The sequence below is a fragment of the Theobroma cacao genome, chromosome 4 (assembly GCF_053813885.1).
Source record: "Theobroma cacao isolate CCN51 chromosome 4, ASM5381388v1, whole genome shotgun sequence".
NCBI classification, from domain to species: Eukaryota; Viridiplantae; Streptophyta; class Magnoliopsida; order Malvales; family Malvaceae; genus Theobroma; species Theobroma cacao.
In genome coordinates, this window is record NC_142642.1 from 39,421,682 (window position 1) to 39,441,305 (window position 19,624).

Here is a 19,624-nt window from a genome sequence, read left to right on the forward strand (position 1 = left end):
TAAACAGGGATTTAAGCTCATTCTTGCCCAGGTTTGCACAGTTTGGTGTATGCTTGGGCTCTTGATTCTCAGGACCCATCAGCAGAGATGCAGTTAGGGGCGACAGGGGTAAAACCTGATTAAGCAATCTGTTTTGCTTGAAGATATGTCGACATAAACCTGGACGAGATTTAAACTCGAACTGTCACTTTTTGCTTTATAACTTGCTTGGACCATATTCTTGTTAAAACCGGCTAGGTCCTGAAGAAAAAAGTTATCCACATTGAATGGTTTCTTCAAGATTAATTGGAAAATTACTTTTCTCAGTTTACTTGCTGGTTGCTTGAGATTGAGAACTTAGAAAAGTTATGGGGGGAAAAGAACAACAATTTGTGGATATTAAAAGGCATATGACATGACAGAACTCACTCACACAACTCTGGTGAAGTTGTACATGTTTGTCCTAGCAGGATTGAATGATGCAGAAAATGATTTCATCCAACAAAATACTTTTGTTTTAGTCAGAATTAGACGCTTCATGCCTGGGATAGCTAAGGAGGAGGTGGTCCTGGGGGGCCACCAGGAGGGCCTCCGGGGGGTCCTGGAGGGCCACCAGGTGGTCCTGGCGGGCCACTAAAAGGTCCAGGTGGTCCTGGCTGGCCACCAAAAGGTCCAGGCGGACCACCAGGAGGTCCGGCATAAGGTGGAGCCGGGCCTGGTAGAGATGGAGGTGGAGCAGGCGCAATGGGTGGTGGAGGAGCCGGAGCAGGAGGTCCAGGAGGTGCATCACCTGGGCCGCCAGGAGGCCCTGGTGGAGGTGGACCGCCGAAGCAGTCTTGGATCAACCAGCAACAGCATAACACATATAGACTGCCAAAAATTTGTGGGTAAAAGTTAAAAAAAATGAAAAAAAAACAGTAAGGGGGTTTTCTTTTGGTCTAGACAATAAACAGTAAGTTAATACTACTATGTCTATCTTATCATTCAAAGAGGAATTATACATTTTTATCTCTTTTCTTGTCAAAATTTCCAGTTTTTGTTTAGCTAGAATTGAGGCAAAAGTTTGTTTCTGTCAAGTCATGCTAATGCCTGCATACCGAAAAGAAAGAGTGATCTATAAAGAAAAATGCCAAATTCTTCTTCGTTAGAAAGAAAGCTTTAAACAGTTTAGAAAATATTACTAACCAAGAAGATACCCCACTGCACAAGCCATTGAAGAAGCCCACAATCAACCCCCCCGGCGCAGGCCAGGGAGCTCCAGGACCGCCCGGTCCTGGAGGACCAGGTCCTGGCCCAGGCCCTCCAGGTCCAGGTGGTCTCATTTTGCCCTACGACTGCACTCGAGCAACAATGCAGCCAGTACCAGTAGAAAACTGGCAGGAGCTCGATTTCTCAGTGTCAATGGCAGTCCCCTGAAATGGTGTTAGAGTAGCTTGAATACAATCTCGAGAAATCCCCAGTAGGAGCTTGGAAACCGGTTCTTGGATTTTCTTTGACACTTTAGTATATTATATATAGATGGCGTTGAATTTTGTCCTAACTTTTTTCACCGTTCATTCTTATTGTACGGTTAGCATCGGATAGATGGCATATAGTGGTTCTACCAAGGTTCTGAACTAACAGTCAAACCTAGCGACTGCTGTTCTTTAACCTACCCTTCAGGCCAAATCTTCCAACTTGGTTTTTTGGTTTGTCGCACGAGACAGAAGTAGAGAACGAAAGTCGAAAGCGATGAGACACAGAAAATGCAAGGGACAGAGGGAAGCTTCTGATTTGCCCAACATTGTTAGGAAGTTAGATGAGGCGTGCTACTGAGAATTTGATGGGGAGTAACGCTAGCTTTGTCACATTTTGGTGGTTGCTGGTTGATGGCTTACAAGACATTATGTTCAGCTCCACTAATTCATATTCAATCTAACTCTGTTACATGTCAACTAAATGCTACAAATACTTGCATTTCAATGAAACCGATGAGTTCTTGGGAATTCAGTTTGGTCTTCTGGGTTCCATGTTTTAACATGTTATGGAAAGCAAAAACAAGGTACAAATCTAAGATGGAGTTAATGTGCAAATGGCCTTTGAAACTAATTGAAACCATGTTCAATAGCATGGAATCGGTGTTCTGCAAGTAGAATTGAGAATATTAGGAGATCCTCATCTCCTGTTACTGGATAGGACAACCTAACCGCATCCAATTGTAATTCTTTAAGTCAGAGTTCTACAGTACCACACATTCTTTACGAGCAAGTTAAATCCGAAAATGGCATTTAAAGTGCAAATAGGAACAGCACAAGCTGCGATCAGACAATAATAAAAGTTCTTGGGCATTCTTTGTACGACTGAAAACATCAATATATATTACCAACCCACGCAGTTAGTTATTTAAAACTAGGAGCATTTAGGTAGCATTCAATCGACTAAGACATTAATACCAGTTCCAATCCTAAATAGAGAGCTGGAGCATACCATGTAGGGAGTGAAATTTTTACCTGGGAAGGCCTTGAGAAATACTTACAAAGCTTAAAAGCACAAGATCAAGAATTGTAGAACAGATTTTTTAGTATTATTTTTACCAACCTAATTGGAGTTTTCCAACACAACGGAAGAAATAATGACAGATATACAACATTAGAGAAGCTTCTCACCATACAAAAAAATAGAACAAGGGATAGGAAAAATGAATACAAGATGTTTTACCTCTGATGCAATTTCTGGCTTTCCCGGTTGAGAGCTAAGAAAAACTGTGTATAATCAGCAACGTTTGCGGCCTCATGAATAGTCTCACAAAATCCAGAAGTTATTTTATGCCTTCTCTTATATTCGAGCAGAATTCTTGTCTTTCTTAGATGACTTCAAATGTGCATGCCCATCACCTGACATGTGCTTCCTTCTTCTCGGAGCACCTACAGCAGCAGGATCCACCAATGGGCCAGACCATGTCTGGATTGGTGCTTTGGAATATGAGAAATTTGTAGTACTAAATGGAACATCAGATGGATCAAAACCAGGATCTATGGGATGTGAAGAACCCAGAGGATAACCAAGAGCTCCATCTTGGTGAGGAGGTGGAAATTTCTCACTTTTGCTTTTGGCATTTGCATGTGTTATTAAACGCCGCCTCTGTTTAGCAAAAAGTTCCAGTAATCAATCCACAGTTGCAGCACTAGCTCAAGGTGTAAAATCATAAACCAAGGACCACCGCAAGTGATAATAGAATCAACAACAAGGCACAACATCATTTGATATTGATTCTAGAAAACAAGGCAAGTGATATTGTGTGTGTGCGTGTGTGTGTGTGTGTGTGTGTGTGTGAGAGAGAGAGAGGAACCACAAATAAGCTCACTCAGATCAGCAGCTAGCTTTCGAAATAACTTAACAAAAAAAAGACTAAAAAGATTGTCTATTGACGGAAAAAGTTTGCTCAGCCAATATATCTTGTCAGATTAAATGAAAAGTATAAGATTTAGAGGGAAAATAGTGCATCTATGACATACATCAAGGTTGGCTTGAAGCTCAGCATTTGCTTCTGGAGCAGGAAATGCCCGCACAGCTCGATCACGTGGACGAGCTTTCTTCACCCCATCTGCATTTCTTCCAGCAGCTCGCAATCTACAATCATGGAGCTCATTTCAATTCAATTAAGAAGAGAAGGGAAAGAAACTGCTATCAGATTCATGCTCTATTGTAAACGAAACACATATACAAATGTCTTATTGTCAACATCTGATGTAGTTTATCTTCTACTTTATTTTCCTGATATGGAAATAGTCATTACTTGACAAACATATGCAGTGTAAAAAAGATTTCTGAGTAATGCAATTTAGAAACAAAAACAATGTCAAATTGGCTAGACTGTCAATCAGAACTTAGAAATATTAAATATCACATACCTTCTAGCTTCTTCATCTCGTAGTTTAGCATCCATCTCCTTGCTGGGAGGATATTTCGGAAGGGAGGAAGGATCACAAGCATAAGGCTTGGTCATGAAGAACTGCACAACAAACGAATGGTCATGATGACATATTCAACTGAATACCGAAAATGTATAAGCTCCATGCATATCAAAATTCAAACCATAAAAAATTGAGCCTCATACATGACAGAAAAGGTTTGGGCTAATCACTAGTTATCCTAGGAAAGGAAACCAACTGACTAAAAACTCAAGCATTCTTGATGAAAAGAGTGAAAGATGAAAATTGGTCTAAAAATAACTTTAGCCATGGAATGTACATTGACAGATGAGTCAATATAAAATTTATCTGATATAATGAATCACCAGAAAAGCTTTAAATTCTGCTGTCTAAGGCTACAAGAATAAGAACAAACTAGTTACACAGAAACTTTAAAAGAATCAAGAACTAAGGAGATGAGTGAGGAGACATGTGAGAAAATAAAAGCTCACTTCACTGTTTAATGCAGCTGTAGCTGTCAGACGCTCAACTGGATCAATTGCAAGAAGAGTCTCAATCAGTGGCAATGAGGATGGTGGAAAGTCTTTAAAAGTCTCTTCTATACATCGTTTATATGATTGTTGGGGCTTGAATATGGTTGCATGTGGCAACTTTGACTTCTTCCAATATTCTTCAGACGGAGAGCCACATAGTTTAAATATCTTGTGTAATTGCTCCACCTAAGTAACATTATATACAAATGTTAGCAGATACAACTGGTAGCATGCCCAAGCATTTATACTCTAGTCAGTCACTAAACAGTGAGAAAAGCTGCAAATAGATTGATTCCATTATCTTTCCTGAACAGCAGATCTACTGTATAACATAAAGTGCATTGTTGACACCACTCGCATTTCACATCAAATATACAAGATCATCATAAACAAAGATTCTTATGTGGCAAGTGTAATTGGAAAAAGATCTCAATGCTTGCTAATGGCTTTCCATTTCTCAAACCGAGGAAAGTAAATCATACTAGTATTTCTTCATCAAGCCATTATGCTGTCGTTGCAAAAGCCAATGGAACTTTTTGAGATCTGTAATAACAAAACAGCCATTATGATGCCAATAGAGTCATTGGTATAATGGAAATGGAGGGCCAAATTATGAAGTCGAATTGCCTGGGCAACTCAAAATTATAAATGGGAGGCTTTAATTTTGATGGAACTATGACTGGGCAAAAATGAAGCTAGTTGTTGCTGAACAATCAACTCCAACAGAGGTCATGCAGACAACTGGGGGAAAAAAAAGTCCATAGAGGTAGGAGAATCAAATATCATAGAAAGCTAAGAAAGGATAATTCAAATATCAATGACACTTGATTAAGATAGGCAAATGCTGACTGAGGACTTCAAGACCATGAAGTTTATCTTGTGTAATGCAATTGCAGGATCGATAAACTCACAAAATATAGGTGAAAGGAAAGTAGGTTGGGGTAAAGTACAATTTATTGCTACTAAGCAAAATCTAAAACCAAACAATTTGATTATAGTGTATGCATCTGTAAATAAAAGCTCCAAAATTACCATTTAAGTTGCATTGTAATAAGCTTTTCACACTTGAAAAGAATTGCACAAAGAGAATACACGCTAAAAAAATTCTAAAATTCAAGAAGTAAAGCTACCTCTGTGCGACCAGGCATGATGGGCCTTCCAGCCAATAACTCAGCTAGAATGCAACCAGCACTCCAGAGATCCACACCTACGCCATAATCAGTGGCACCAAGAAGGAGCTCTGGAGGTCGATACCAAAGTGTAACCACCCTACTAGTCATTGGCTGCTTGTAATTAGGATCGAAAAATGAAGCCAAACCAAAATCAGCTATCTTAAGCACACCACCATCGTCAATAAGAAGATTTGAACCCTTAATATCACGATGCAATAAATGACGGTTGTGACAGTGTTCAAGCCCTGATAGTAATTGATGCATATAACACTTCACCTGTCCAAATCAACAGGAGTCAAACTCCATTCAAACAGACTTCAAAACCAACCTGAACAATAGCAAAGCAAAATAGTATACCTGAGACTCGGTGAACTTTATTGCTGGACTAGCAGCAAGTCCAGCCAAATCATGCTCCATATACTCAAATACAAGATACAAACTACACGACATCCTTGAAGTCGCCAACCCTTCTAATTTTACAACATTTGGATGATCCAAACGGCGTAAAATCATAATCTCCCTAGCCATGAACTTAACACTTTCCGGCTCCAAATTATCGAACCGCACCTTCTTTAATGCAACAATTTTCCCAGTTAAAGTATCCCTAGCTTTGTACACATTACTGTACGTCCCTTGACCAATCTAAACAATTAAATTGACAAAAGCGATATGCATAAGTAAATACATAAAAAAAGATTGGTAATAAATGAGTAAATAAATGAGGTTGTGAGAAGTTTAGATACCTTATCCAGCTTCTCAAAAGTATCCGCACGGCGGGGAGTCCAGCCGCTGATGGCTTCACTAGCGACGTTTGAAAGCCAAGATGGCCAACCGGCGGCGACTTGTTCGCCATGGACGTGTTTCGGAGGGTTGCTCAGGCGTGGATTCGGCCGTGAAGACCGCCTTTTCGCTCTTGCCTTAGCTGCAGCTGCTGATTCTTCCTCCGCCTTCGCTTCCTCCACCTTCCGGTTGCTACTTCCATTTCTAACAACCTCTTCTTCCTTCTCCGCTTTTCTAGTAACAACCTCCTCCGATATTCTTGCAACCCTGCCAACTTCCTCTTTCTTTCTCGCTTCCCTCCCTACCGGTCTCCCGGATGCCTCTCTCCCAAACACACACCCCATAGCTTACTCATACCTTCTTCTCCTTTCCCTCACATTCCCACATTTTCTCACACTTTCTCTGCATCCAAACACCAAACCCTAAAGGAATGCAGATTTATGACCAAGATTAATTAGGAAGAATGTTTGTCCTGTAAAATGTATGTGACCTAACCTTTTTTCTTTCTCTTTTTCTTTTTTTTTCCTGAAAGACAAAAGGAAAAGGAAAGACTAATGATTTGGAAAGAATGCTAAGGCTCAAGAGTCCCACAAATTGTGGCACAGTCAAACAATTTCAGCTACAAAAAGCTGAAAACAGTAAAATTCAACTATCTTTTTTTCTTTCTTTTTTCTCTTTTTGATTTTGAAGAATTTCAAGAGATTTAAGATTTTTTTCCTTTTTTTTTTTGTTTAATTAAAGATTTTGGTTCTGTTTCTACTTTCCATTGTTTCTTTTTTTTTTTCTTTTTCTTTTTTTCTTGCTCTGGTCTTTGTGTCTTTGACTCTCTTTCAGAAAGAGAGAAAATTTTTATCTTTTAAACAGGTCTTGATTCGGTGCGGATGATTCGGTGTTGTGCAGAAAGGGAACCAATGAGAATATGCCGCGTATATAGGACACGATGGTGAATCCATCATTCGGTTTATGACGTGGGAGAAGATGGTTGGGTGAGAGGGTGGCCGAAGATGTTGTGGGTTCCACGTGACAATGGTATCTCTGATTTTGGTCCTGATTCAGGTGGAGTTCTTCGCCCAATGCTTAACTGGGATCAAAGCAATTGGCCAATAGAGGTATACCACGTGGATTACAAAGAAAATCTTTGTCCTAAAAAGAGTGTATTCCATTTTTTTCACTCTCTTTTTTGTTTCCTCGCCCGTAATTGGATTTCACGTGGAAATAACGGATCCAACGAATACAATTGACAATTTAAAGTAAAAACATTATACTATTACAATTTTTTTAAAATATTTTTTTAAATTTTCACAAATATTATAATGTAGATATTTAATTTTTTAACTATATACAATTAAAAAATCATGAAAAATTATTTTGAAATGTACAAAAATAAAGGTATTAAATGTCTACAAATATAAAAAAACATTTTGAAACATCTTAAAATAAATAAATAAATAAAGAGACAATGATAATACATAAAGATGTTATTTTATAACTTTCTTCTCAAATCATAAACGCAATATTTTATGTTATAATTATATAGTAACGTCTTTAAGAAGTATTGAAATTTTTTTGAAAGATTGAACATTAAGATTCAGAATTCAAACATTTTCAATAATTAAATTTTCATGAGAAAAGAAAAAAAAAAGAGGAGTTGTTGAAGTAATTATTGACTAGTAATCTAAATACATTGTCTACTGAATCAACACAAGATGAACATAATAATCGAAATTTAATTTTGTTTTTACGTTTTTGTGTGATTTTAATTAACATACATGCATGCAAAATGAAAAAATATATATATAAATAATAAAAAAATAGACATACATTAAGTACGTATATATTAGTACATATTATCGTTAATTGGTAAGTATTTACATTAATATATTTTCTCTTGTGTAAATTTACCGAGATTCGGGAAGATTAGTGGAATTGTTGGGTTTTTATAATTTTGAGATTTGAGCCAACTTTATTTAATTTAAGAAAAAAAATTCACTCAACATGTGCATTTTCTAAAATCATGAAAAATAGCTAAGCTACGTAAATGAGAAGAAATCTCGGTCCATGATACTTGCATATTTCAAGACACAGGAGAGCAAAGATTCAAGCAAACCTTCACTATAATTAAAGAGACCGATATAAAAATGCACCTAATTTTGCCAACAACATTATGTTGTCTCTATGATTTACTATAAAGTTCTAAAAATAGCTTGCAATTTGCTAGGCGCTTTGCTCGAAATACGTATATATATATATATATATATATTAATTTTAAAAAAAGTTTCATAAAAATATATTAATAATATAAAATTTGACAATGTACTTTAGGAAGAGGATTGGTTTAGTTGGTTAAGTGTTATACCTTACCATCAAGTTGTTTAGGAGACAAGTGGAATTTGGATAACAAGAACATACATGTAGGAACAAGTTCGTTAAGGTTGGGTGAGCCTATGTTTGAATGTTTGCATAGCAACTTTTCCTCATTCATGTTTAATTTACTTTGAAGTAGGTACAACGAGAAGAAAACAAATACCAACTAAGAGATCATTCCTTTGCCTTGACTTTATTTTTTATTTGAATATTATTAATTGGATAAATTCCACTTATACCCTCAATTTCAAAAATTTTCATACATTATACCTTTTGTTTTTCAATTAGTCTTTTATGGATAAGTTGTGTTACTAAAATGAGTTATATAGTTAATTTAGAAAAAATTATCAAAATACTCTTGATTTAAAACTTAGTCTATTTAATCATATTTAAGAGTATTTTGATAAATTTATTAAAAAAACTAACGATGTAACCCTTTTCGAGAATGAAATTTATCGACAACTAATTAATTTGAGAAAAAAAAAACACATAGTATGACATGGGAACAATGATAGAGGGAAAGGTTTATGTTTTTAAAAGTTTTAAAATTTAATAATATATATACTTTTATAATTTTATCTTTATAATAAATTTTTTGTTTGGTGAAATGCTCCATAACGACTAACCAACAACTAATTATGATAAATTTAAAAATTAAAATAAAATTTATTGTAATAAAATTATTTCGCAAGTCTCACTATCTCAAAATCCCACAATCGATACATATTTTGTTCATCTCAAAAAAAAAAATCTTGATTTTGTCACTACATGGGAATAATTAGAATCATGAAAGGTAAAAATAGTATTTATCCTTAATGTGGACTTTGCTTGAAAAGAAAACCCAAACTAAAAAACTTTGAATTCTTCTTGTTTATAAAACTTCACTATATTATGTTATGTACTTTTATTTTCTTTCACATCTTTTGAAAATTCCAAAACCAAATCTTTCCCAAATATTAATTTCCGCATGAAGTTAACGAAATTATTATTGCAACTTAACATAAATAGGATTGTTTCTTCCAAACGACGACGTCCTTTTAGAAGTTGAAACCGGTAACCCTAACATAAGTTAGTTCTATGAAATGACAAAACAAAACCACCAATCAGAGGCTGATATAAAATCCCACCCAACCACAAATACACCACGTGTACTGAGCTTATTGGTTGTGACGAAGAACAAAATCCTCCGCCTGGGTATGTACTCGAAGTTAAGACAAAACAATCCACTTCGTGTCGTGCAAGAAAGGGAAGGGGCCAATCAATATTCATCAAAATCGACCGCAAGAGAGAGACTCCTTTTATCTCCTTCTAATTTCTTTTTTTTTTTTTTTTAATTTTTTGAGTAAATGGGAACCATTTCTTGCGTCAGCCATGGTCACTTCTCCAACTTCACGAGTTTCTCGAAGAACTCAATCTGTTCATCATCATCGGCGTCGCTACCCTTTTTCAAGAACCCAATTCGCATCTTCAAAAGCTTCACCTTTTCTTCATCAACGGCTGCTTCTCTTCGTGTCTCAGCGTCTTCCACAATTGGTCTCTCTCTCTTTGACTATTTTCTTTTTCTTTTTTAAATTTTCTTTGACTTTATTTTTTTCATTAATCTAGGATTTTTGTTTTGTTTGAGGAAGGTGAGAGAAGTGAGCCAGTGGAGGCAATGACATCGTCTGGAATGGTGGGAGAGAATGATCTGCTAATTGTGGGACCCGGTGTTCTTGGTCGCTTAGTGGCTGAAAAATGGAGGGAGGTAAACTCACTGTTTGATTGATTACCTTAATTCAGTCAACGCTATTTTGCGTCTGATTTTCTTGACGAAATTCCAGCTTTAATTTCATTCAATGTAGTTTCAAGGGTTGAATTTCAAAGGGTTTTCTTGGATAACCATAAGGATATGCTAGATGGGTTTTAGCCTTTTGGGTGTTATTTAGAAGGAAGGCAATTATTATATATGTTGTTGAAGCAGGAAAATCCCGGATGTCAAATTTATGGGCAATCTGTGACGACGGATCACCATCATGAGTTAATGACAATGGGTATTAATCCATTTTTGAAAGGGAATAAAACTGATCAGAAGTTTCCTTATGTGATTTTCTGTGCTCCTCCTTCAAAAACCCCAGATTACCCTGGTGATATTAGGTACTTCCAAGAACATTTTCGCTGCATGTACTGCGTCTCTGTTTTTTATATTTGTTACTAACTAGCCATATTGGTATTTTATGGCAGTAGTCACTGATTAGGAGCTGTGGGAAAAGCTTACCTTAATGAGGAATTTTAGATTTTCTGTTAATAGCAAAGCTTGAATTAGTTACTTTGTCTTACTTAACTGAAATTGTGCTATTGGTTTGGGCTTTGAATGAGGCAGGATGGCTGCTTTAAGCTGGAATGGTGAAGGTTCTTTCTTATTCACATCGAGCTCTGCACCATTTGATTGCTATGACAATGGACCATGTGATGAGGTGTTACATTTAACTTAACACATTTTTCTGCTGGTAGCAGTTTCATTTTTATTCTTCTAATTTTGCATGTAAGGAAGTTTTCCCTATCTGAATAAGTATGGAAAATGCATCTTGACTTCTGAATTATAATGCCAGCTTACTTTCATGACTTGAGATGCATCACTATAGTGTTCTACCTTCTGTATTTGTCTAGTTTGGCTGTATGTTAACTTGAAAGGTTACAGATCTGATATTCTTTGCAGGACACATCAACTGTGCCAATTGGCAGAAGCCCTAGGACAGATGTCATCCTCAAGGCTGAAAAAGTGGTGTTGGACTTTGGTGGTTGTGTTGTTAGGTTGGCTGGACTTTATATATCCTTTTTTCCGACTTAAATTATGAAGAGATATGTATACATGCTTCATGGACTTGTGGATGTAATCAATATTGCATTCATGATGACCTTAACTTTTCATACAAATTAGATAGAGGTGCACATTTCTATTGGTTACAGAAGGGGACTGTTGATTGCCGTCCAGATCACATCCTAAATCTTATACACTATGAGGTAAAAATTCACTTTTTATTACTTATATTTGCATTATATGAATGGCAGGTCTATTTTTCTGCATGTGCACATTCTCTCCAGATCTTTATTACAATATTATGAAGCATTGAAATAAAAAACTCATTCTTGTTTTATGGTTTTTCCAAATTTTTAATTCCTTGTTGTTCATAGACAGACAGTTCTTTTTTTGAGATTTGCAGTGTCATTTAGGTACTTTGACTGGTGTTGATATCTATTTGTATACTTGGTAATAGGATGCAGCTTCCCTATCAGTCACTATTCTGAAGAAGAAACTTCGTGTTCAGATTTTCTTGGGTTGTGACAATCATCCTTTGTCCAGGTTGTCTTCTTTTATATTAGGACAGATGACAACTTGTTTCAAAATATTTTTTGCAACACTATTTACTTTAATTTTTGAGAATATCCCTAATAGCTTTCATAATGAACTATATTGATAGCAGCAACTCAATCAAAATTGTTAACTTTGCTGACTTTTTCTCGCTCTGTTACTTTCTCTACAGGCAGGAAGTAATGGACTTGGTTGAAAAAAGCGGGAAATTTAGCAAAAAGTTTGAGGCCTTTACAGGTGGTTTCTTATTTACACTTGGAAAAAGTATATCATTGATGACAGATCAACTATTACATTTCTCTTTATATGGCATAAAGGTTATTGATAGTTTTGGTCCTTCGCTGTGTAAAAACCTGCATTAACCGGCATATATTGTATATTGCAGGCACTAGTGATCCTTTGGGGAAGAAGTTGAACAACACAAAAACTCGTCAGGAATTGGGATGGGAGCCAAAATATCCTAGCTTTGCTAACTTCCTTGGAGTGTCAGAATAACCCCATACCTTCATCTTCATTTCCAGGATTGAATGGATTAATGGTGGGAGAAACTCGTTTAGTTGGCATAGCTGCATAGGGAATATTTTGCTAGCATTCTCTTGTGACATTTCCATTTTCCTTTCCCAATCAATCCTGGCAGATACGTGTTCATGTGCAGTTTCTGAACATTCACACTAAAGTTTTAATAATAAAAATTCCATACTTGGCACATTTTCAGTTGGGTTGTTCTTAAAATATGCCTTTTGACTGATTTGATTTTCATTTGATGAGGATTGTGTTCAAGCTACCAATGGCCGTACTCCCTTCTAAAGCTTCCTGATTCCTCAGTGGAATAAAGATGAAATTCATTTAAAGATGCATTTCCTTGTTTGTTGCATAACAGCCAACAGCCAATCAATGGCCGAGAAAGTCAGACCAAAGTAACACAATGTTCCACATGTAGCCTCTTCATTGGTTGTTACAAAATCTCCAACCCCCCCCCTATCAACTAAATCCTTTGCAGCAGCTGCTCTGGTTCTGTTTTATCAGTCAAAACTCAAAAAGACTCTTCTTTATGTCTTCAGTTTTGATTTCTTAAGATCTCTAAGTAAATGGCAACTATTTCTCTGCTGTCATTTCAGCTAGACACTGTTCCGGGCACTTCTCAAATCTCTTCGTCTCTACCCTTTTTTCAAGAAACCCAATTCCATCTTGAATTTCAAGTTATCTTCCATCTGTTGGCTGCAATACTCTCAAGCATTGAATAACATACTGTTCAATCCTGTTTCTATCATTATTTTAACAAATGTTTTTTGTTCATTCATCGACAAAGACGATTTCATTAATGTAATTGGCTGATACCTACTTGTCCAGTAGGTAACAGATGCAGCTTCCCTCTCAGATGCAATCCTGAAGAAGAAACTTCGTGGCTAGCTTTTCTTGGGTTGTGACAATCATCCTTTGTTCTCTTATGTCGGGGACAGATAATGATGATGCGAATCCATATATCTTTTGGCCTCATTTCATTTGTAACTTTTGACCACATCCCGAACTTTTTCAGTATAAGATATCTTGAAACCAGCTATCAGACAATTAGATTAACCTTACAAGGTTGAGGCCTTTGCAGTTGGCTTCTTGTTTACACTTGGAAAAGTATACAATCTATGTCACTAATCATTAAGGATCAAGACATAATCCTTTTGTTTATTACAGGCAAGCATTCTATATTTGATTCTTCTTTTCTTTTCCCATTTTGGGTTTTCCTAGGAACCTTTCCCCCTCCCCCCTATTTTTCTTGTTTTTGTTGTCCTTGTATATGGTTCTGGTTCTATGGTATTGGAAGCTTCCATCAACTGCACATGTCTTGGTGTTTTGCAGGTCCTAGTGGTCCTTTCGGAAAGAAGTTAAAACAACGCAAGAAGTCGTGAAGAATTAGGATTGGAGCCGATATACCCTAATTCCTAGCTTGGCTAATTTCCTTGGAGTGTCAGAGGTAATATTGCCTTTATCTTTCATTGCAGGGATATCTTTGAATTATGGGGGAAGAAACTGGAATTATGCTGCGTGCTGAATTCTTGACCATGGAGCTGCCATCAACCATCATGCCTTTCTTCATCAGTGTCGCAAATACTCATTTATGTGTCTGAACTTGCGAAACATAATGATTAAAGTAATCATACCTTGGCACATATTTAGTTTGGAGGAGTAGTGTCTTGTACTTAAAACATGTTTTTAGTGGTTTGAATTATAGAGTAATGCACGAAATAATCAACAAACGAGGACAGTGTCTGTTCTGATAGTGCTAAAGCTTTAAAACGATATCCAATTTAAATTCGAAAAAGCTTTATCACTCCATGCATAAAGCCATGATGGAGAATTATGCTTTGACTCAACATGCTTACCAACAAGTTTGCAGGGTTCTTGATGAATTTGATCAAGGAACAAATCCAACAGAAATGTAGTTGAACAGCCAATCTATTTTAGTCAACTGTCATAAGCTCGAGATGAGGAGGAACCTTCAGCACCACACCTAACAGAAATATCATATTAAATTTATACCATCGTGGTTTGTCAGACTAAGTTAATTATTAGTGTTTGAGTTATCTGATCGATCTTGTCTCAAGGCCAACTGTTAAGAAAGTTACCTCAGCTACAGTACATAAAATTAACAATTATAAAAGCAGTTGGCGTGTGATCTTCCACGTAAAATGGGGTCCAATCTGTTCGGTTATTGCCTTCATCCTTGAGTTGCAAGCAGGAACCGGATAATGTGTCATCCTGTCATTGGCATCATCAATACTCATTTCGTATGCTAGGGCATCATTAATGTTAGTAGAAAAAGATAGATCTAAGTACCTAACATTAAGAGATGTTAGAGACAGGTTGTTTCAGGATTTTAAATGATCTTTGTTTGTTGTCTAGATTCCAGGTTTATCCCTTCCTTTAAGGGAGAAAATGAAGGAGTAGAACAACGAAGTTAGTCATTTCATTTAGTTTCCTATACATGCTTTTCTTTCCCATTGTTTTTCTCTTTGCCTTTTCAGAAGGATTATCCCTTTGAATTGATGCGTTAGTTCTTCAATCATTAATGAATTTTAAGAGGTTGGCAGCTAGTCACCTCTGGTTTAATTGTAGTAGTTAGGAAAGAAAAGCAATTTCTGTAAATCATTTTCCTTTATGCAGCTTCACATCAGATCTCAGATTTTAACTTTTCTAAGCTCCAGATTCCCAACTGTCTACAATTGAAAAACAGTACTTTCTTCTGAACCAAAATAAGATTTACAACCCCAAGAGTAATGATTATTTAATCCAAGAGGCCAAATTTTATATTGTTATTAGTACCAAGTCACATTTAACTACATTGGAAATTAGACTTCTGATAGCAATGTTCACAGAAACCAACTCCACAATAAACTATTCCAAGTCAACTTGACTTGTAGCCTGAGGTTTCTACTTCTATTTCCTTAACATCTCTCATTTCATCATATGTTACCACAGGAAGCAAAGAAGAAACCAGGAAGATTTTGAGGCAGCAAGGGTTTTACAATGGGGAAGTTTTGTTGCATGGACTCTGATGATGGTGATGGTGGCTTTGATTACAACAAAATTTTCATGGTGTTAATCATAGCTCTAGTGCTCATGGCTTTCTGCATCCCACAACCACGACGTACCGTTTATGCTGTCCGCCGTTGCCGTTGAAAGCTTTGATTCATTTCATGTTTTCTTTAATCTCTTTCAAGTGTCTCATTACTGCAGCAAATAAGATACGATGACAGCTTTTGTAACTTGTAAGAATCTGGAAGCTCTTACTTTGTTATGTTTCAATTGAAAGCTGCTGTTAGTTCATTTGCAGCATGGAGATGGATACATTTTTCCTTTCTGGATAGTTGTTGAACATGTTTGTATAATATGATTCATTGTTGTTTCCTCTTCTTCTTGCCTTTATGCTATCTTCTGTCAAAATATGGAACTGATTTCCAGCTTCGCTTGCAAATTCCGGCTATTTCTCGTTTAACATGTCATTCAGATGAACTCTGGTAATTGCCAGGTTCAAAGAACGAAGTTAGGAAGCCTAGAATGAGTTTGTGGACTTTCCACCTTAAGGAAGCCGTCAACTTTAACAGTGTCAAGCAATCCTAAGGCCTTGACACACTTACCCTTCACAGTTGACCCACTTTCCATATGCTTTTTCCATTAGTCTTCCCTCAATTTCGGTGGAAACTGATGCAATGGTTCATCTATTTCTGTTTGCAATTTTTTTTTTTTTAAATAGCCATTTCATTTCAACACAACAGGGACTTAAATCAAATTCCCGTAAGAGTACAAGGACAGCACCAGATTTTAAATTGTTAATAGACCCATATCAACTTAAAATCCAAGCTTTGCAAGAAAAACCACACAGCAAAAGTATCCCTTTCGTTCTCTATACAAAATACCCTTTCCATCCAAGGCAGGAATCAAGACAGAACCTACACACCACTTCAGTCAAAAATCACCCATCCTATCACATCTATACAAAAACCTGATTCACTCAAAATAAGCATATAAACATTACCACGCAACTTCATCAGCATCATAGCAAGAAACATATCCCAAAACCTCAGCCAAACCAAGCCCAATCCAGAGGGCCCTCCACCAAAGTCAGAAGAAAGAGACATACCTGTTGAGAGGGACCAACAGCTTACCAAACCACCAGCTCTCCAACATTCAGGTGTAGCACGCAAGAGAGTGGTGAACCATCAAACCTCCTTCACAACAAGCTTTGGGTTATCCTTATCGAACAAAACAAGAACACAGCCTGAACCTTTGACAACAGCTCCCTGGATGATCTTCACCTGACCTTCCTATCATAAGAGCATTCTCCTACATAAAGCATGGACATTCAATCAAAAACGAGAACACAGTCCTCATGTCTCCTTACACCTTCTTTAGCCATGTTGTCAGCAAGTTGAGGCAGAACTAAATAAACTCCCTATTGTTTGATCCTATGTTCTCTGGAGAACAAATTTTTGAATGATGAAACCAGTAAATGGAGAAACTGCCAGGAAGCAAAGGGTTTCAGTCAATTTATACTACTGAATTCCTAATTGTTACAACTTACAAAGATCACAGAATCACAAATATAATAACATTTTCTATTTAAAAAATTTGAAAAAAGTTAAATAGTATGCAGTAGATCTACACACACATCAACTTACATACCCACTAGTATAGATCATAAAATGACGAGTCATTAACACTATGTATATCTGCTTATCATTATCCAATTATCTAACCCAATCATTGAGGGCTTTGATTAGACCAGAGATTGCTTGTGGAATCAGCAACGGATAACTGAACTTGTAAAACCTCATGAATGGCTCCTCGTTCAAGTACTCCCAGCACCTCCTCTTCTTTCGCTGTTGCAAGATCTTGTAGAGAGATGCAACGAGAATGAGATTCATCTCGCATGCGGAAACCATAGAACCGTCTGCCAAACTTCCACCATTTGACACACACTTGACGATCAGAAATCTTGCTACTCTGAAGTGCTTCCGTGACATGCGAAGCCTGCCCATTATGATGTTGAAACATCATTAAGCACAAAATTATGATGAAGCATGCGGCATAACAAAGGCTACAAGAAGCATGCTAAAGTAAGTGTCAATTGATGGGCAGATTGCTCAATCGAGGTATTCATTTTATGTCTCCTAACACCCAAGGCAGACAGAAGGCCCATTACCTCTACTGCAAGAGTGTGATATGGAAGGCAGGAAGGGTGAAGACATTGATTGCAAAACATATAGAAAAATATAATTTTAAAATTTATAGAGAACATCATTATCTAAAAAAGTAGCAGACCAGTTTAGGTTTTGGATGCATGCCTACATATGGGAAATCATGTAATGTTCTGTCGTCATCACCCAAAAAAACAAGTTTCCTATCACTAACTGTTAGAGAACTGAATTCTTCAGAGCTTACTATAGTCAGTCTCCACTGTAAGCATAATTTCTATGACAGATAAACAACCAATACTGATGGACTATCCATCACTAATTATGTTCTGGTCTATCCCAATTCCTCTCCTCCTTTCTCCAAGCTGGTTTTATTGAGTTGTGTAGTCAACCTAGCCTTTGCAGTAGCGTAACTTAAACCACAGGTTTCAAAAGAATATTGTTTTCACAGTTTTAACATTTAACAGAGACAGCAAAAACATATATTTCAATCTAAATAAAACAAACAGAAGAGAACTGCAAAAAGGAAAAGTTACCGGCTCTTGAAGGCAATTAAGGCAGTAGTGTAGTCCAACCAGGTTAAGCAACACATTCAGCTTTGGTTTGAACAGGACCATTTGAACATCTTTAAATCCGAACTGCATTGACCTCAGGCATTCAATTGCTTTCAGATAGTTACTAACCTCGAGTGACTCAGATAGTGAGCATTGTTCCACAAATTTAACAACAGATGCAGCCCTACCGGCCACCTCCTTGTGCTGCTTTTTGTAAAATCCTCTCCACCCCTACCATCATTTTCAAAATCTTCAAACCAATACAAAGAATTGAATTACCTAATTAGCACTACCCCCTAAAAACTCATAACTTCACTTGAATGACATTACAAAAGGAAAATGAAAACCCCACTTCAAAGCTATGATACAAAAGCAATTAGACCAAATCAACCGATATGAGAAACAGAAAATCAAGCTTTAATCAACAAGTCCACAGCTAAATCGCCATAATTACATATAATTAATCATAAAAACTTAACAAAAAAAGAAAGAAAAAGAGTAAAAGTACAACCTTGAAGTTAGGGTCTTGCAAGGCAGCTTCATTCAAAAGAGGCCATCTTTCTCTGACAAGTGACTTCCATAAACAATCCGACCCACATAAATCCCGCCAAACCCGAGAGCAACAACCCAACGAGGAAAGATCCGGCACCTAAAAACCAGACGGCCCAACAAAACCAAAACGGAAATCTCTTTCACATTCCAAAAACACCCAGAAAGAAGAAAAAGAACAAGGAAAACTGAAACCTTGTGGGAAAAAAAATGAGTGAAATGAGAGCAAACCTCAAGGGAAGAAGCAATCTTGAGAGCTACATCGTTTGGAAGTGAGCTGTATGTGTAATCTGATTGCTTCATGCCTTTGGGTGGCGATTGAATTTTTGGAATGGGAAGATATGATGATGAAATCAATCACTCAATAACATACTATTCCTTCTGAAGGTGGGATTTAATAAAAAAAAAATCAGATTTTTGAGTTTGTCAGAAAAACTGGGAAGTCAGAAGATCAGTTGCTTGTTAATGTTGGATATTGTTATGACACGCAAGCAAACCGTCTTGATTCTTGCAACGTGGGCCGTTTGCTGTCCGCTTTGAGATCCTGAGCTTGGGAGTTAAAGTTGAAAACGCCGTCGTTTGAACGACATCACTTGTCCATAGTCCAAATGGGCAGTCTTGGGCCAAGAATTCCATGTTCTTCGGCCTCTTTTTCCTTTCCTTTTTCTAGGGGAAGGAAATGGGAAAATGGGTAATGTTTACCATGAGGTTTAGTCTTCATTTTTATCTATTTATCCCATGAT

The 19,624-nt window shown here is 36.9% G+C and overlaps 4 protein-coding genes across 6 annotated transcripts; 1 reads left to right on the plus strand and 3 right to left on the minus strand.

Annotated features, from left to right (window-relative positions):
• Positions 1–345: 345 nt before the first annotated feature.
• Positions 346–1,479, minus strand: LOC108661819 (uncharacterized). The gene is made up of 2 exons (XM_018120479.2): positions 1,165–1,479; positions 346–849 (listed from the first exon to the last, which is right to left on the minus strand). Exons 1-2 carry the CDS (start codon positions 1,299–1,301, stop codon positions 531–533), a joined length of 456 nt encoding a protein of 151 aa, XP_017975968.2. The 5' UTR covers positions 1,302–1,479; the 3' UTR covers positions 346–530.
• Positions 1,480–2,449: 970 nt separating this feature from the next.
• On the minus strand, positions 2,450–7,204 carry LOC18603436 (putative serine/threonine-protein kinase At1g54610). The gene is made up of 7 exons (XM_018120033.2): positions 6,339–7,204; positions 5,953–6,237; positions 5,554–5,871; positions 4,382–4,609; positions 3,870–3,970; positions 3,474–3,588; positions 2,450–3,099 (listed from the first exon to the last, which is right to left on the minus strand). Exons 1-7 carry the CDS (start codon positions 6,717–6,719, stop codon positions 2,794–2,796), a joined length of 1,734 nt encoding a protein of 577 aa, XP_017975522.1. The 5' UTR covers positions 6,720–7,204; the 3' UTR covers positions 2,450–2,793.
• A 2,828-nt stretch (positions 7,205–10,032) lies between these two features.
• EMB2799 (NAD(P)-binding Rossmann-fold superfamily protein) lies at positions 10,033–12,796 on the plus strand. The gene is made up of 9 exons (XM_007035417.3): positions 10,033–10,272; positions 10,368–10,483; positions 10,700–10,872; positions 11,099–11,192; positions 11,435–11,545; positions 11,650–11,739; positions 11,994–12,079; positions 12,261–12,325; positions 12,474–12,796. The coding sequence occupies exons 1-9, from the start codon at positions 10,086–10,088 to the stop codon at positions 12,581–12,583; spliced, it is 1,032 nt and encodes a 343-aa protein (XP_007035479.3). The 5' UTR covers positions 10,033–10,085; the 3' UTR covers positions 12,584–12,796.
• A 3,544-nt stretch (positions 12,797–16,340) lies between these two features.
• LOC18603438 (F-box-like protein) lies at positions 16,341–19,365 on the minus strand. 3 transcript variants are annotated; one of them, XR_016025841.1, is made up of 5 exons: positions 19,113–19,365; positions 18,844–18,981; positions 18,315–18,563; positions 17,267–17,614; positions 16,341–16,927 (listed from the first exon to the last, which is right to left on the minus strand). XR_016025841.1 is itself a non-coding variant. In XM_007035422.3 (4 exons), exons 1-4 carry the CDS (start codon positions 19,182–19,184, stop codon positions 17,345–17,347), a joined length of 729 nt encoding a protein of 242 aa, XP_007035484.3. In that variant the 5' UTR covers positions 19,185–19,365; the 3' UTR covers positions 17,109–17,344. The 3 variants fall into 3 exon arrangements, 1 of the variants encoding a protein (XP_007035484.3); XR_016025840.1 differs by lacking the exon at positions 16,341–16,927 and adding an exon at positions 16,943–17,102; XM_007035422.3 differs by lacking the exon at positions 16,341–16,927 and having other exon boundaries at positions 17,109–17,614.
• Positions 19,366–19,624: the final 259 nt, after the last annotated feature.

What these genes read in the sequence shown, in the direction of transcription:
- LOC108661819 (XM_018120479.2), bottom strand. Translation starts at nt 1,301, where the DNA reads ATGAGACCACCTGGACCTGGAGGGCCTGGGCCAGGACCTGGTCCTCCA. An exon ending in TGCAGTGGGGTATCTTCTTG is followed by an intron (nt 850 to 1,164) that starts GTTAGTAATATT and finishes AATTTTTGGCAG; the next exon opens with TCTATATGTGTTATGCTGTT.
- EMB2799 (XM_007035417.3), top strand. Translation starts at nt 10,086, where the DNA reads ATGGGAACCATTTCTTGCGTCAGCCATGGTCACTTCTCCAACTTCACG. An exon ending in GACAATCATCCTTTGTCCAG is followed by an intron (nt 12,080 to 12,260) that starts GTTGTCTTCTTT and finishes CTTTCTCTACAG; the next exon opens with GCAGGAAGTAATGGACTTGG. An exon ending in AAAGTTTGAGGCCTTTACAG is followed by an intron (nt 12,326 to 12,473) that starts GTGGTTTCTTAT and finishes TGTATATTGCAG; the next exon opens with GCACTAGTGATCCTTTGGGG.
- LOC18603438 (XM_007035422.3), bottom strand. Translation starts at nt 19,184, where the DNA reads ATGAAGCAATCAGATTACACATACAGCTCACTTCCAAACGATGTAGCT. An exon ending in AGATTGCTTCTTCCCTTGAG is followed by an intron (nt 18,982 to 19,112) that starts GTTTGCTCTCAT and finishes TCTGGTTTTTAG; the next exon opens with GTGCCGGATCTTTCCTCGTT. An exon ending in TTAATTGCCTTCAAGAGCCG is followed by an intron (nt 17,615 to 18,314) that starts GTAACTTTTCCT and finishes CATAATGGGCAG; the next exon opens with GCTTCGCATGTCACGGAAGC.
- LOC18603436 (XM_018120033.2), bottom strand. Translation starts at nt 6,719, where the DNA reads ATGGGGTGTGTGTTTGGGAGAGAGGCATCCGGGAGACCGGTAGGGAGG. An exon ending in CTTTTGAGAAGCTGGATAAG is followed by an intron (nt 6,238 to 6,338) that starts GTATCTAAACTT and finishes TTAATTGTTTAG; the next exon opens with ATTGGTCAAGGGACGTACAG. An exon ending in CGAGATGAAGAAGCTAGAAG is followed by an intron (nt 3,589 to 3,869) that starts GTATGTGATATT and finishes CCATGATTGTAG; the next exon opens with ATTGCGAGCTGCTGGAAGAA.